Below are 16630 nucleotides of genomic sequence, written 5' to 3'. Positions count from 1 at the left end.
ACCAGGCGGTGTCAGAGGAAGGCCTTAAAAATGGTCATAGACTGTTCTCTCTACTACCCCATGGCAAGCGGTACCGGAGTGCCAAGTCTAGGACAAAACGGCTCCTCAACAGTTTTTACCCCTAAGCCATAAGACTCCTGAACAGGTAATCAAATGGCTGCCCGGACTATTTGCATTGTGTTCCCCCTTCCCCCCAACACCTATTTTTACGCTGTTGCTACTCTGTTTATCATATATTCATATTCACTTTAACTATACAGTCATGTACGTACTACCTCAATTGGGCCGACCAACCAGCGCTCCCGCATTTGGCTAACCAGGCTATCTGCATTGTGTCCCGCCACCCACCAACCCCTCTTTTACGCTACTGCTACTCGCTGTTCATCATATAAGCATAGTCACTTTAACCATATCTACATGTACATACTACTCAATCAGCCTAACAGGTGTCTGTCTGTATAAAGCCTCGCTACTTTTTTATAGCCTGTCTTTTTACTGTTTTATTTACTTACCTATTGTTCACCTAACACCTTTTTTGCACTATTGGTTAGAGCCTGTGAGTAAGCATTTCACTGTAAGGTTGTATTCGGCGCACGTGACAAATGAACTTTGATTTGTGAAGATGCTGGAGGAAATGGGTACAAAAGTATCTACATCCACAGTAAAACGAGTCGTATATCAACATAACCTGAAAGGCCGCTCAGCAAGGAAGAAACCACTGCTCCAAAACCGCCGTGAAAAAGCCAGACTACGGTTTGCAACTGCACATAGGGACAAAGATCGTACTTTCTGGAGAAATGTCTGATGAAACAAAAAAAATAGAACTGTTTGGCCATAATGACCATCGTTATGTTAGGAGGAAAAAGGGGAGGCTTACAAGCCGAAGAACACCATCCCAACCGTGAAGCATGGGGGTGGTAGCATCATGTTGCTTTGCTGCAGGAGGGACTGATGAACTTCACAAAATAGATGGCATCATGAGGCAGGACAATTATGTGGATATATTGAAGCAACATCAAGACATCAGTCAGGAAGTTAAAGCTTGGTCGCAAATGGGTCTTCCAAATGGACAATGACCCCAAGCATACTTCCAAAGTTGTGGTACAATGGCTTAAGGACAACAAAGTCAATATTGGAGTGGCCATCACAAAGCCCTGACCTCAATCCTTTAGAAAATTTGTGGGCAGAACTGAAAAAGCATGTGCGAGCAATGAGGCCTACAAACCACAAATACTGCGTTTGTAAATGGTGTTGGAGCCCCTGCCTACCTATAAAAAAAATAAATATATGTTTTCTTTGGTTTGCTTACTTATCAAGTAGTATTTTACTTGGTGACTTTCACTTGAGTCATTTTTTTATTAACGTACATTAAACTTCTACTCAACTATGACCATTTTTCACCACTGGAACCCCGGAGGAATCCCCCCATTAGAATGAAATGCAACAGAGAACAGATTTTGAATACTTCACATTCCAAACACAGCCTATTATCATACAAAAAAAACACTTAACATCCAGGACAAAAATACAAATTTATCCACGTTTATCGACCTTCACACAACAAATGGTACAAGGAGCAGAAATGTCAAACCTCAGTCATTGAAGAGTCACTCTCCTCCTTTGACCACATATGTATGTGGTCGGTCTGTTTCTCTCTCTTATTTGTGTGTTGAAGTCCTGTCGTAGTATTTAGTGTCTGTAGTACTGGGGTTAGGTAGAGATGGTACACTACATTCTCTCGTTTTCTCCTCTTCCCGTTCCGTTTTTGGTTTCTTCTCATCCCTCCGCTCTAGGCCAAACTCGATCACCAAAGGTTTCCCTAGCAACCGGTACCCGTTCACCATCTCCAAGGCTCTCTGGGACGTTTCGGTGTCTAGAAAATGGTATAACACGACAATATTAGTGATGGGGGGAAAATAAGAAATATATCAATACAGTTACATATTAGGATGTTATTTTTGGACGATATATACAGTACCAGTCAAAAGATTGGATTTTGATTTGTTTAACCATTTTTGGTTACTAAATTATTCCATAAATGCTATTTCATAGTTTGACGTCTTCACTATTATTCTACAATGTAAAAATAAAGAAAAACCCTGGAATGAGTAGGTGTCCAAACGTTTGACTGGTACAGTATATACTGTATAATGGTGAATTCTGAATACTTTCCGACCCCTTCCCTTTCTCCACATTTTATTACGTTTCAGCCCTATTCTAAAATTGATCAAATATTTTTTTCCTCATCAATCTACACATAAGGACAAAGCAAAAACAGGTTTTTAGACATTACATTATTAGTCAGACCCTGTACTCAGTACTTTGTTGAAGCACCTTCGGCAGCGATTACAGCCTCGAGTCTTCTTGGGTGTGACGCTACAAGCTTGGCACACCTGTATTTGGGGAGTTTCTCCCATTCTTCTCTGCAGATCCTCTCAAGATCAGTCAGGTTTGATAGGTAGCATCGCTGCGCAGCTATTTTCAGGTCTCTCCAGAGATGTTCGTTTGGGTTCAAGTCCGGGCTCTGACTGGGCCACTCAGAGACTCTACCATAAAGGCCTGATTGGTGGAGTGCTGCAGAGTCTCCATAGAGGAACTCCAGAGCTCTGTCAGACTGACCATTGGGTTCTTGGTCACCTCCCTGACCAAGGCCCTTCTCCCCCGATTGCTCAGTTTAGACAGGTGGCCAGCTCGAGGAAGAGTCTTGGTGGTTCCAAACTTCTCCCAATGAAGAATGATGGAGGCCACTTGGTTCTCGGGGACCTTCAATGCTGCATACATGTTTTGGTACCCTTCCTCAGATCTGTGCCTCGACACAATCCTGTCTCGGAGCTCTATGGACAATTCCTCCGACCTCACGGCTTGGTTTTTGCTCTGACATGCACTGTCAAGTGTGGCACCTTATATAGACAGATGTGTACCTTTCCAAATCATGTCCAATCTATTGAATTGACCACAGGTGGACTCCAATCAAGTTTTAGAAACATCAAGGACGATCAACAGAAAAAGGATGCACCTGATCTCAATTTTGAGTCTCATAGCAAAGGGTCTGAATACTTATGTAAATAAAGTATTTCTGTTTTAAAAACCTGTATTCGCTTTGACATTATGGGGCATTGTGTGTAGATTAATGAGAAACAAAAATATTTAAATCAATTTTTGAATAAGGCTATAATGTAATACAATGTGGAAAAAGTCAAGGGGTCTGAATACTTTTCGAATCACTGTACTATATTATACACAATTATTACAGCACGTGTTATGTGCAATGTATATACATAACAAGCACATTTGAATTGGTGTGTTGCTTAGAGATAGAGCGAGGGAGTGCATGTGTGTATGAGTTAGTCAGTCACCTTAAATATAGAGTGTATGCATGCGTGTAATATGAGCCTACAGGGAGAACTTGTAGGCTCATATTACAAAGTTTGTGTGTGTGCACACGTCAGTGTTACCTGATAGTGTGATGAAGGCGTGTCCCTTCAGTCTGCCAGTGAGTAGGCGGTAGACAACAGGCTGGGTGATGTCACAATCAAACCTGGAGAATAGCGCCACCAGCTGGGCCACAGAGGCACGGGCACTCAGGTTTTTCACACACAGCACCTACGGACAACCACAGGGACCAGACAACAGCAAGGTGGTGTGGCAGATTTCAAAGCCATGAGACTGAACTCAAGACAGTTTTTTAATTTCTCATTCTTAGTCTGTAATATGAGTAGCTTATATATCAGACACGTAACAGAGTCTGGTTAATGTCATCAGAACAAGTGAGTGATACTCTTATCTCTCAGGGAAACACGGTTACTAAAACACAATTAGTTTGATGTTACGTTGAGGAAGGTTCTACCTTTGATGGTTTCCCTGGCTGGTAGTTGTGGAACCGTGGTATGCTCCGGATCCCTTCCTCTGTTTCCCGGTTCTGCTGAATCTCTTCCTCTGGAACCTCCTCTACCTCGCCCCGCACCATCACCGGACCTCCAGGCCCAGCCTTTGCCACACTACACAGACTCCCAATTGGCTGGCTCACATTTATCTTCTTTGGAGCTGACAATTGCTTGTGTACAGATCTGTCCTGATCTTGTGATTGGCCAGAAGTGTCCATTGTAGTTGATTGGTCAGAGTCCTTGATCCCACTTCTCAATGGAGCAGATCTACAGTCAAGCTGGACTTGTGATTGGTCAGTGCTTTTCCATGAGCTCTGTGATTTCTCAAAGTCAGTTTGTGGTTCAGGCTGAGGTAGAGATGAGTGTCCTGTGGTTTTCAGCTCAGAGTCCTCTGATACAGACACAGACGTGTGTTTTCGTCTATCACTTAGGACATCTCTGTACAGGGAGTCCAGGGGGTTTGAGGAAGATGCCCCCTGCTGGTCAGCTTGGGTATCTTCCTCTAAGGGAAAGACCAAAATCGTGAGCACATAAGTGTTATTAGTAGTCCATGACAGCTTGTAGCCTACTTTTTAAAAACATATTGGCCATTTAGCAGACACTCTTATCATAGCAAAGAAAAAATTATCACTAACAGGGAGCATTTTTCTCCAAAGCTCAGTTGTCCTGAGTCAGTGGCGACTCTCTATCCACCGGATGTGTAGCAAACTCACTAAAAGTGGCAGTAAGAAAGCCTCTCCTGAAAAAGCCAAACCTTGACCCAGAAAATATTTTTAAAACGATCAGCCTATATCAAATCTTCCATTCCTCTCAAAATGTTTAGAAAAAGCTGTTGCGCAGCAACTCACTGCCATCCTGAAGACAAACAATGTATACGAAATGCTTCAGTCTAGTTTTAGACCCCATCAAAAACTGAGACTGCACTTGTGAAGGTGGTCAGGCCAAGGCTCTGCATCTGTCGAACTCGTACTCCTAGACCTTAGTGCTGCTTTTGATACCATCGATCACCACATTCTTTTGGAGAGATTGGAAACACACAGAAATATATCAGTTTGTCTTTGTGAATGGTTTGTCCTCTGACAAATCAACTGTAAATGTCGGTGTTACTCAAGGTTCCGTTTTAGGACCACTATTGTTTTCACTATATATTTTACCGGATTTTTTAAAACTCAGACAAAACAGAGATGCTAGTTCTAGGTCCCAAGAAACAAAGAGATCTTATGTTGAATCTGACAATTAATCTTGATGGTTGTACAGTCGTCTCGAATAAAACTGTGAAGGACCTCGGCGTGACTCTGGACCCTGATCGCTCTTTTGAAGAACATATCAAGACTGTTTCAAGGACAGCTTTTTTCCATCTACGTAACATTGCAGAAATCAGAAAATTTCTGTCCAAAAATTATAAAGAAAAATATATCCATGCTTTTGTCAGTTCTAGATTAGACTACTGCAATGCTCTACTTTCCGGCTACCCGGATAAAGCACTAAATAAACTTCAGTTCATGCTAAATACGGCTGCTAGAATCTTGACTAGAACCAAAAAATTAGATCATATTACTCCAGTGCTAGCCGCTCTACACTGGCTTCCTGTTAAAGCTAGGGATGATTTCAAGATTTTCCTGTTAACCTACCAAGCATTACATGGGCTTGCTCCCACCTATCTTTCTGATTTGGTCCTGCCGTCAATACCTACACGTACGCTACGGTCACAAGACCCAGGCCTCCGTATTGTCCCTAGAATTTCTAAGCAAACAGCTGGAGGCAGGGCTTTCTCCTATAGAGCTCAATTTTTATGGAATGGCCTGCCTACCCATGTGAGAAACGCAGACTCGGTCTCAACCTTTAAGTCTTTATTGAAGACTCATCTCTTCAGTAGGTCCTATGATTGAGTGTAGTCTGGCGCAGGGGTGTGAAGGTGAACGGAAAGGACCTGGAGCGACAAACTGCCCTTGCTGTCTCTGCCTGGCCGGTTCCCCTCTCTCCACTGGGATTCTCTGCCTCTAACCCTATTACAGGGACTGAGTTACTGGTGCTCTTCCATGCCATCCCTAGGAGGGGCGCATCACATGAGCTGGTTGAGTCACTGACGTGATCTTCCTGTCCGGGTTTGGCGCCCCCCTAGTGTTCATGCCGTGGGGAGATCTTTGTGGGCTATACTTGGCCTTGTCTCAGGGTAGTAAGTTGGTGGTTTGAAAATATCCCTCTAGGTGTGTTGGGGCTGTGCTTTGGCAAAGTGGGTGTGGTTATATCCTGCCTGGTTGGCCCCATCCGGGGGTATCATCAGATGGGGCCACAGTGTCTCCTGACCCCTCCTGTCCCAGCCTCCAGTATTTATGCTGCAATACTTTGTGTCGGGGGGCTAGGGTCAGTCTGTTATATCTGGAGTACTTCTCCTTTCTCATCCTGTGTTCTGTATGAATTTAAGTATGCTCTCTCTAACTCTCTGAGGACCTGCTCAGGACTACCTGTCCTGATGACTCCTGGCTGTCCCCAGTCCACCGGTTGTCTCCAGTCTACCTGCTGCGGCTCCAGTTTCAACTGTTCTGCCTGCGGCTATGGAACCCTGACCTGTTCACCAGACATGCTACCTGTCCCGGAACTGCTGTTTTCAACTCGCTCTCTCTACATCACCTGGTGTCTCTAACTCTGAATGATCAGCTATGAAAAGCCAACTGACATTTACTCCTGAGGTGCTGACCTGTTGCACTTTCTACAACCACTGTGATTATTATTATTTGACCATGTTGGTCATTTATGAACATTTGAACATCTTGGACATGTTCTGTTATAATCTCTACCCGGCACAGCCAGAAGAGCACTGGCCACCCCTCATAGCCTGGATCCTCTATAGGTTTCTTTCTAGGTTCTGGCCTTTCTAGGGAGTTTTTCCTAGCCACCGTGCTTCTACACCTGCATTGCCTGCCGTTTAGGGTTTTAGGCTGGGTTTCTGTACAGCACTTTGATAAATCAGCTGATGTAAGAAGGGCTATATAAATACATTTGAATGATTGAATGGATGTAAACAAATGTGTACACAATTTGAGAGAAATAAGCCCACGTAGCCTATTTCTATGCACAATCTTTTACGCAAAACCAGAATGATACAGACACACAGAACTCTGACATAACCCAGGAAATATGAACAAACCATGCAGTGAATTAAATAAACAGAACTTCTACCTCATGAGTCTAGCGAACGTTTATGAGCATAATAAACATTGCGCCCACTCAGATGGTAAGAAATGGTCAATGAAAATGTATTGTATCAAACATGAAACAACAAATGGTAACAATTATTGTGTGGATTAGATGGAATACAGATTTTCCACATGTGCATTTAAACATGTGAAAGTATCAGTAAACATTTCAACAAGAGAACAAAGCTCTCTCCAATGGCGGGAGTTGGGAGAGCGCAAGTGGAGATGGTGCGTCTTCGCCACTGTAGGCTAATAATTCATTTGAACAACTAAAAGACCAGTAGGCCTAAAAACCAAGCTGTCATTTGTTGGAAGGGAACAAACAAGGGAACAAACTAAACAAGTAATATTCTTGATGACCTCAATTTTTCTGGAGCTGCATATTCATTTATTATGGCTATCCTCTATCCCTACAATTTGACGTTCGCGCTGCACCCGATACTATATATGTACAGAAAATCAGTAGTCTGTTCACCTGTGTTGATTGACAGTTTGCTGGTCCAATCAAAAGGGCAGAGTGCACATTTTATTTGCAAGGGAGATGCTGCGGCTACGGTCTCTGGTTATGTGGAGAGTAAACCCACGGAGACTCTGTGCCAGAAGATGGGTGATAAAACCCGGCCAGATCATTTCAATTCATCAGTCTCAAGTCAACGTTGAGTCCCGAGTCTTGAGGCTCCAAGTCCAAGTTATTTTATTTCCCATCAAGTCATCAAATTAGTCATTTGACTCAAATGAAACTTTTTGTCACATGCATCGAATACAACAAGGGTAGACCTTACTGTGAAATGCTTACTTACAAGCCTTTAACCAACAGTGCAGTTCAAGAACAGTTAAGAACATATTTACCAAATAAACTAAAGTAAAAAAATAATAAAAAGTAACACAATAGCATAACAATAACGAGGCTATATACAGGGGGTACCGATACCGAGTCAGTGAGAGGGGGTACAGGCTAAAGGTCATTTGTACATGTAGGCAGGGGTGAAGTGACTATGCATAGATAAACAGAGAGTAGCAGCAGTGTACAAAACAAATGGAGGGGGGGAAAATCAATGTAATAGTCAGACTTGAGTCCACAACAACAGAAAACATATACACAAAACAACACTGATGCCGAGGTCTTCCAACATAAAACATCTTAGATAAGAAAATATTGTCATTAAAATTCTACTTAACTCATTACTTTTTTTTCTCTCTTTCCTTCCCTCAAATCCCCAGGAGCCAATATGTTAGCCCCAGGGACCGGTTCCCCAGGCACAGACCAAGACCGGCCCCAAATTCCTATTGTGTTCTATTTGTGAACATGCAAGGAATGTGAAACACTTCCAACACATATAGGACTTGTTCAAACTCCTTCAAAACTATTTTTTTTGTTTGAACTCCCTTTGATTTTATTTGATTTTATTAGGATCTCTTTTAGTCCCCATTTGGACTAATCTTCCAAGAATCCTTAACATTAAAATACAATTTATAATACAAACACACGTTCACATATAACACACTATTACAAACATACATAATACACTAGCATAATGACCCAATAAATACTCAATCTAAAAAAAGATTGATTCTTCATCTACTATAGTCCCACAACATTTCTATATACTATATTTAAATTGTTTTTAAATAATGTTTAAACTTATATATTGAAAGGTTTCTAGTTTGCTCAGTTAATTTATTCAATTTCTTTATTGCTCTAAATTTAAATGTTCTTTTGCCCATTTCTTTATTCTGTCTGGATAATGCATAGATGGTGGACAATCTATTCCTAGTATTTACAGAATGTCTGTCTCTTACCAACTGAATACCATTGTGAATAGAACTTGGCCATTTTAAATTATGTATATTATAAAATAAGATAAGCATGTTTTTTCAATTATCTTGTCGATTGATGACCAACCAAGAACACTGCGCATGACTGCAACAGAAGAACCATGTCTCCGCCTTAAAACAATCATTGTTGCTTTATTCTGTGCACTCTGCAGCCTCCTAACTTCACTTGATGATGCATTTCCCCAGACCACCGAACAATAGTTCACTTGACTCTCAACCAATGCCTGTGTTATTTGCTGAAGGATTTCCCCCGGTATATATTTAGCTATACTTCTGATTATGTGTGCTGTTTTAATATATATATTTTTTTTTACATAGATTAGTTATTTGAGACGACGATGATAAGCAGTTGTCTAGCTGCACTTCCAGTAGTTTGGTTTCTGCCACTTCTTCAATTTGTACTCCTCCCATACTTAATTGTATCCCATGCTGTTTTGGCCTTTTCCTAGTTGAACAGACCAACATAACTTTGGTTTTCTTGGTGTTTAAAGCAAGTTTGTTTTGGCAAACCCATTTCCTGATAATCTCCAAATCTCCTTGCAAAGCTTGCTGTACCTGTTGAACCGATTGTCTTGCTGCATAATTTGTGGTATCATCTGCAAATATAGTAGCTTGAGTTTCAACCAAGGCACAGGGAAGGTCGTTGGTGTATATTAAGTAGAGAAGTGGCCCAAGCAGCTGCCCTGCGGTATTCCACAGTTTAACACATTAGGGGAAGAAAATGAACCATTGATATAGGTAGACTGTTTCCTGTCAGTTAGATATGACTGTACCCAATTCAATGCTACCTCCTTAAAACCATAATGCATTAATTTTGTCAAAACAATTTAATGATCCACTAAATCAAATGCTGCACTGAAATTTTACAATACAAAGGTAATGATCCACGGACCGGTTTGGGTTTTTACTTTACCTTCTATAACAGTATTTGAATGTTTTGTTTGTTTAATGTGATGCGCCGTATGTAACGTCCATTTGTATAGTTTACTTCTCTACTTGAGTCATCTCTCTCCGCTCTCTCAATGGCGTTTTCCACAGACCTAGCCCCGCCACCTGTCACTCAAAGAGCACATTTGATGTTCCTCGACCCTGAGACACTTGCGTTCAGTCTGCATGGTCAATGCAGCACATTCAACAATGTCGATGACAACAATGCTGTTTTCACTTTGTTTCTCAATATAAATCCACTAGCGTTCTCAAATCACCGTATTCTCCTACCATCATCACCAATGGGAACCGTCAACATGACTGGTTATCTTCCAGAGTGAACAACAGTAGACGAGACGGTCCGGAGCCTTTCAGTCAATCAGAGCCTCACAAGCTGAAAGGCCAACCCATATCCTTCCTACTAAGGCCTGGTTCCCGATAGAGATAAATGGAGAACAAAGGCACTCACACGTAAATACGTTCATGCTTTCTTTTTCCAAACGGGCGGTGGTTCGTGTGCAAAGTACATGATAAATGTGAGAATAGTTCTGAAATGTGTAAAAAATAAGTGTCCCTTTTCCCTCTCTCTCTCTCCCCCACCCCTCTTCATTTTCGGTGTAACAAGCCGCCATATTCGTCAGTCCACTAGGGACGGTTGTCTCATGTAAAGGGTGTATGTATATTATGTGCTATTATTTAGTTAACTAGTAAATACATAATTAAACCAATGTGTAGTACTGAATCCTGAGTAAGGCTGGGGTGTTTGCAGATCCAAGAAGGTTACGGCTGTTCAGAATGATAATATGATATGAGGTATGATTAATAAGTTGACTGTTTATTGATGTAATAGATATATATCTTCTAGTTTAATTTAGGAGATGGTAACTCTAAACAACCTCTACCATGCTGCACCAGATCCTAATGAGTCAATTGTTACATGATTCATTTAAAATTGGGTAACAAACATAGTTAGTTGTTTAAATGAATAACAGTCATCTGATTAATGTCACGACACTAGTTTGTCTTTTCTTAGCAAGTTGGGCCCAAATCTTGTTAGCCGCTAATTGTTAGCCTGTAATGCTAATCGATAACTAATAAATGTACTGAGTCAGCACGAACATAATTAGCTATAAAGCCAGATAATACCAGTGATGGTATACACTTAAATCAGCATGTTGTTTGTGCAGCAAAATCAAAGAGGAAGACGCAAAGCAAGAATATGTTAGCTACATGAGGTAGCTAAGAGAAAACATTAAAATGCAGCCAAAGATTATAAGGTCCCCTAGCAAACACTTTGGTTCCAACCCAGTCCCAATAACTGCATATTCATTAGTTATGTTAAACAACACTGTATTCAAAGTGTTCACTATTATTTTTGGTGTTAGTTGAATCATCCCACCTTGATGATAGAGTGCAGTGAGGAAGCCCTGGCGGTCATTTCCCTGGAACAGGGCCTTCTCTATCTCCATCTCTCTGCGGGACAGGGGTAGGCTGGCAGAGAAGCGCTGTGGGCGGGAAATGAGCTCTGACCTGGCATCCATCTTGTCCTGGATCACCAGAAGACGCTGCTGCCGCACCCCGGGGGCCACACACACCCCATGACCCTGTAGGGCAGAACACACAACATGGCTGCCTGTAGAAAACACACCATGGCCCTGAACCACTACCATGGATGCCTGAGTTACCACAGAGACCAATGGTAGGTCAAACAATCAATATCTATATCAGGCTACACCACCAGGAGGTTTTGGCATCTGAAAAAACACTCACAGTTGGTCAATCAGTAAATATCACTTTTCAAACATTTTCTTTGGTTTACATACAGGCTCTGTATTCCTTCTTGGGGGGTGTAATTGAAAACCACAACCACACCATACATATAACATATTATCATTATATCCAGCATTACCAGTGGGCAAAACTGGTTAGAATGACATTATTACAATCTGGTTGTACTGACGTCATTTCAACCAGTTTTGCACACTGGAAAGCAACAATCACCTTCTCTTCGATATTATTACCTGCTTTTCCCAACAGGATGCAGGACGTGGGTGTCCAACAACTGTACCGTCCCTTGTTATATAATATGAATGATATATATATAAAATAACATTCACCTTCTCAGTGTTCTCTGGCTGGTCTCTGTTGAGCCACAGTTCTACCTCCAGGTCTGTGAGCCCCAGCTCCCTGAGACTGGCCAGCTCACTCTCCCCGTCCTGTAGAGCCTGGAACTGGGATAGACTCCTCACCCCGGCAGCCTGCTCCCCAAATGGCTTGTACAGCGCAGCAGGGGCAAAACACTTCCTCTTTGCAACACATCTGAGACAACACATGAGAGATCTAAGTCCATGTGGTCTCTCTGAATGAGAGTTCTGAGTCTGTCTCTTACTAGAACATTTAATTTCAGGAGCAGCAATTCTTAATCATTTAGTTCTCTTGCAATAATGTAGCCTAAATTAAGTGGAGGCCTATTATTTGGCTCAATCTCATATAGGCAACTCACATAAGCCCGCAGAAGTTGTGAAATTTAAACACAAAAATATTATTTATATTTTATTCTGTTATATTCTTTCTATAAAAACATGTTTGTTGACTGTGATTACGGCAGGGGAATGTAAGGTTCTCTTGTCTGTTTATAATGAACAAACTCGATTTGATTTCATAGGCTGCGCAGACAAGTAACAAACTCAATATGCTATTCTTGTGAAAATACATTGTATTAGTCTTATAATGTTTTCTAAGGGCCTGCCTCAACGAATGAATAACAGATCTTTGAGATGGTGTATATTCAATGGATTTAAAAAATTAAGGAACACCTCCTCACATCTTGCTCTACTCCTGTGCACTCATCACCGGTTCCGGCATGTGAGGAATAATATGCTTATAATGGTAAAAAGGTGGTAAAAATAGGCTGGTTTGAAAGGTAGTCATACTAACATTACCTCATTGTCTTTTACATACCATAAATCCTATGTGAAAAGTGAACTGTCAGTCCTGACCTAGGGTGTAATAAGAATATGTAAATAGTGTGGCTGTTGCAACTTGCTATTGTAATGCTGTATAAGAAAAGAAAACAGTGTGATGAGGTGAGTTTCCCCCTTACTATGTAAAGCGCTTTCAGCTTTCAGTTGGTAGAAAAACTTGATAAATCCAATCTAGGCTACGTCGCAGTGCCAGCTGTGCCACTAGAGATTCTGGGCTTGAGTCAAGGTTTTGTCGCAGCCGGCCGCGACCGGGAGCCTCATGGGGCGGCGCACAATTGGCCCAGCGTCGTCCAGGTTAGGGGAGGGTTTGGCTGGGAGGAATGTTCCTGTCCCATCACGCACTAGCGACTCCTGTGGCGGGCCGGGCTCAGGGTGTACGGGGTTTCGACACGATCGCCAGGTGTACAGTGTTTCCTCCGACACATTGGTGCGGCTGGCTTCCGGGTTAAGCGGGCGTTGTGTCAAGAAGCAGTGCAAGTTGGCTGGGTTGTGTTTCGGAGGACGCACGGCTCTCGACCTTCGCCTCTCCCGAGTCCGTACTGGAGTTGAAGCGATGGGACAGGACTGTAACTACCAATTGGATACCACAAAATTGAGAAGAAAAGGGGGTGTAAAGTATATGTATATATATATATATATATGTCTATATCCAATCTATCATTATTATCATTTAGTAGAAGTGTAGGTTATTGTATCTGAACTGTGTGGCAAATGCTATTGTAATTCTGTCTGTGTGTGTGTGTGAGAGAGTAGGGAGGCTCACCTGTCTATGTTGACGTCTGTGTCTAACTGCTGTAGGAGGAGACTGTGGAGCTGTCTCTGTCCCTCGGTCTCCTGTTCCTCCAAGACTGGGCCGTCCTCACACGCATGACGAGTCATACTGTAACACACACAGGGTCAAAAAGTATACACGTTGGTCTCATACACATCTTACTCTACACATTGTCATTAAAGCATACATACAGTACAACTGTCGTTAGCAACCGATTATTGGGCAAACCCGTTAAATAAACAGCTTGTTTTTGGTTTAAACAGCAGATTTTACCTGATTAAGCACAATACCATTGGATATTAATGTTCAAAGTATTATTTATATTCCTATAACTTAAGTTGAAAATTATGCTGTCCATACATCCAGTTGACAAGACATTTTGATAAATAGCCCAATGTCAAAACAGTTAACGTGCCAAAATCAATAACCAATATGCAGAAACAGTTTGTGACATTGAAAACCTGAAAATGTACCATCTACACATACAGTGCCTTCAGAAAGTTCACACCCCTTGACTTTTTCCACATTTTGTTGAGTTACAGCCTGAATTTAAAATGGATTAAATTGAGATTGTGTAACTGGCCTACACATAATACCCCATAATATCAAAGTGGAGTTGTTTTTAGAAATGTATTAAAAATTAAAAGCTGAAATGTCTTGAGTCAATAAGTATTCAACCCCTTTGTTATGGCAAGCCTAAATAAGTTCAGGAGTAGAAATGTGCATAACAAATCACATAAGTTGCATGTTTATCATGATTTGTGTACCCCACACATAATTATAAGGTCCCTCAGTTGTGAATTTCAAACACAGATTCAACCACAAAGACCAGGGAGGTTTTCCAATGCCTAGCAAAAAAGGTACCAATTGGTAGATTGGTAAACATAAAAAAGCAGACATTGAATATCCTCTGCAGCAGAGGAAACTCTGAGTCTTCCTTTCCTGTGGCGGTCCTCATGAGAGACAGTTTCATCATAGCACTTGATGGTTTTTGCGACTACACTTGGAAGAAACTTTCAAAGTTCTTGACATTTTCCAGAATGCACCAAAAACCCTGTTGTTTTGACAAGTGGCAACAAATCCCTCATATCGATTAGGAGGTAAATGATTTTGCAAGCTCTGTTGAAACTACCACAACTCAAAACCCACATGGAAAATAGAGGTTCTCTTTTACTTCACGAGTTAGAGAACAACCTGCAGAAGAGTGTCAACAGATGTTTGGAATGTTGCATTTTTAAAACGGGGGTCACCAACAGAACAAGAAACGCAACATTATTTTGTAAATTACACATATTGATTATCACGCTGAAATCAATAGCACCTCCAGGTAAAACTAACACAGCTCAAAGACCACCCGGAACGTGAGAATAATATGTACATCACTGGTTAGATGACAACTTGTAAAAGACGCCTAGCTAGCTACATTTTGAAATGTTGCATTTTGATTCTAGTGTGTCGCCAACGCGGTAAGTGTAAAGCAACTGCTTTTTTTCACGTTGAAATCAATAGAATCGGGGTAAACGCTTAGGGTGTAAGCGCTATTTTAACTTTTGAAAGACCACCCGGAATATGAGAATGCTCCTCAACAAAATGCAACCCTGCGCTCTAGACTAGATTCGGCGACAGACGCGTATAGTTATTGGCTACAAGATGGTATGCATGCATATCATACAATAAACTGTTGAAATTAATATAACCGTAGCATATAATGTTGTTTACCGTCGCATATCTCCGTGTTCTTCTGAGGTTTAATGGCAGACTACAGCCTACTGGTGAGAACCACGGTAAGGAGTCATAATACCCAGAAAACCTAGCGGTAAAACCCGGAAATGTTTCTTCCCCATTCTTTTTTTCTGTCGGGGACGTTAGAACTACTTCATAAGGTCTGTGTTTCGTGTTGGTTGACCTTGGCTTGACGTTTTGATAACCGCGCAAATAACGATAGGAATAAGCTGAAACATTTTTATGTAATTCATTTCATTATTCTTTTGGCCAAATTTCATATTCACAAATGTAAATTTACAAACAAAAAAACACATTTTCTTACCCTACGTTTCATATATTTTAGGGATAGCCTACCCATGGACAGTCAGGTCGTGGCTGGCAATATTTTTATCTGAAAATATGTATAAAGCCTATAGGCTTAAATAAATGAATAAAAGCACAGGTGTCAATTTGGCAAATCATAAACCAATTGGCCACCTTTACTGCACTGTGTAGAAGATAACCGAAAAAATGAGTTGGCAATGTGAAATTAAATCACTGAGCCATCCATCCACATTGGGTCTCCTAACATTGCTTAACACTTTGGTTCTTAACACTTTGGTTCTCAAACGGGATTCTCAAGCGAGAGACCACAGTTGACATCCACCAGTTGCACATTTTACTCATACACTTTTTTTAAATGATCATGCAAATCTTACAATTACTAAAAGATGCTGTGATGCCAAATGTTTTAAAAATAAATCTAACTAATCAATAAAAAGCAGGCTACATTCCAGTGGTGGGCCGTCAGGGCCAGCAAGGCCTTCTCTGCTGGCCTAAACATCATCAGAATATAAATAAAATTTAAAATATATTTTCCCACAAAGAGTAAGAGTTATACTCTTCATTTCATAGCTTTCCTCTTGGTTGCACTGCTTCCAGCCCCAGGTTGAGATTTGGAGGGCTGGTCTTTATGTTATATCTTTTATCCAATCATATTCAGCCATCATGTGTTGCCAGGGGTCTAAAATCTGCCTTCAGGCCTTCAGAATCAACAGTGCGGGCGCTTGTAGCTTAAAGTGAATGAAAATTAAAATGTATTGTCAACCAATCAACTTTAGAGTTGGCTATTATACGCCTGCTGGCTGCCTCCAGTGTTACATAGGAGCCAGCTAGCAGGCGTAGTGCGTGCACGTCTTTTGATTGGATTACCAATATTGAGAGGCAAGTCCTATGGGCAGGTCTATGCAGAACCTCAGAACTAGGAAACTGAATTTGATAAAGAAATTAATTTGCGTACTACTACGCTGTTTTTTTCAACCCACA

The 16630-nt window shown here is 41.3% G+C and overlaps 1 protein-coding gene across 1 annotated transcript; it reads right to left on the bottom strand.

The window, feature by feature from the left end:
- Nucleotides 1–1513: 1513 nt before the first annotated feature.
- On the bottom strand, nt 1514–15450 carry rbm41 (RNA binding motif protein 41). The gene is made up of 7 exons (XM_046357592.1): nt 15320–15450; nt 13592–13708; nt 11962–12163; nt 11244–11448; nt 3848–4386; nt 3456–3603; nt 1514–1873 (listed from the first exon to the last, which is right to left on the bottom strand). The coding sequence occupies exons 1-7, from the start codon at nt 15325–15327 to the stop codon at nt 1659–1661; spliced, it is 1434 nt and encodes a 477-aa protein (XP_046213548.1). The 5' UTR covers nt 15328–15450; the 3' UTR covers nt 1514–1658.
- Between the last annotated feature and the right edge of the window lie 1180 nt (nt 15451–16630).

The sequence above is a fragment of the Oncorhynchus gorbuscha genome, linkage group LG01 (genome assembly GCF_021184085.1).
Source record: "Oncorhynchus gorbuscha isolate QuinsamMale2020 ecotype Even-year linkage group LG01, OgorEven_v1.0, whole genome shotgun sequence".
In the NCBI taxonomy this organism is placed as follows: Eukaryota; Metazoa; Chordata; class Actinopteri; order Salmoniformes; family Salmonidae; genus Oncorhynchus; species Oncorhynchus gorbuscha.
Note: the sequence above shows the minus strand (reverse complement) of the source record. Positions and strands in the feature narration are given on the sequence as shown.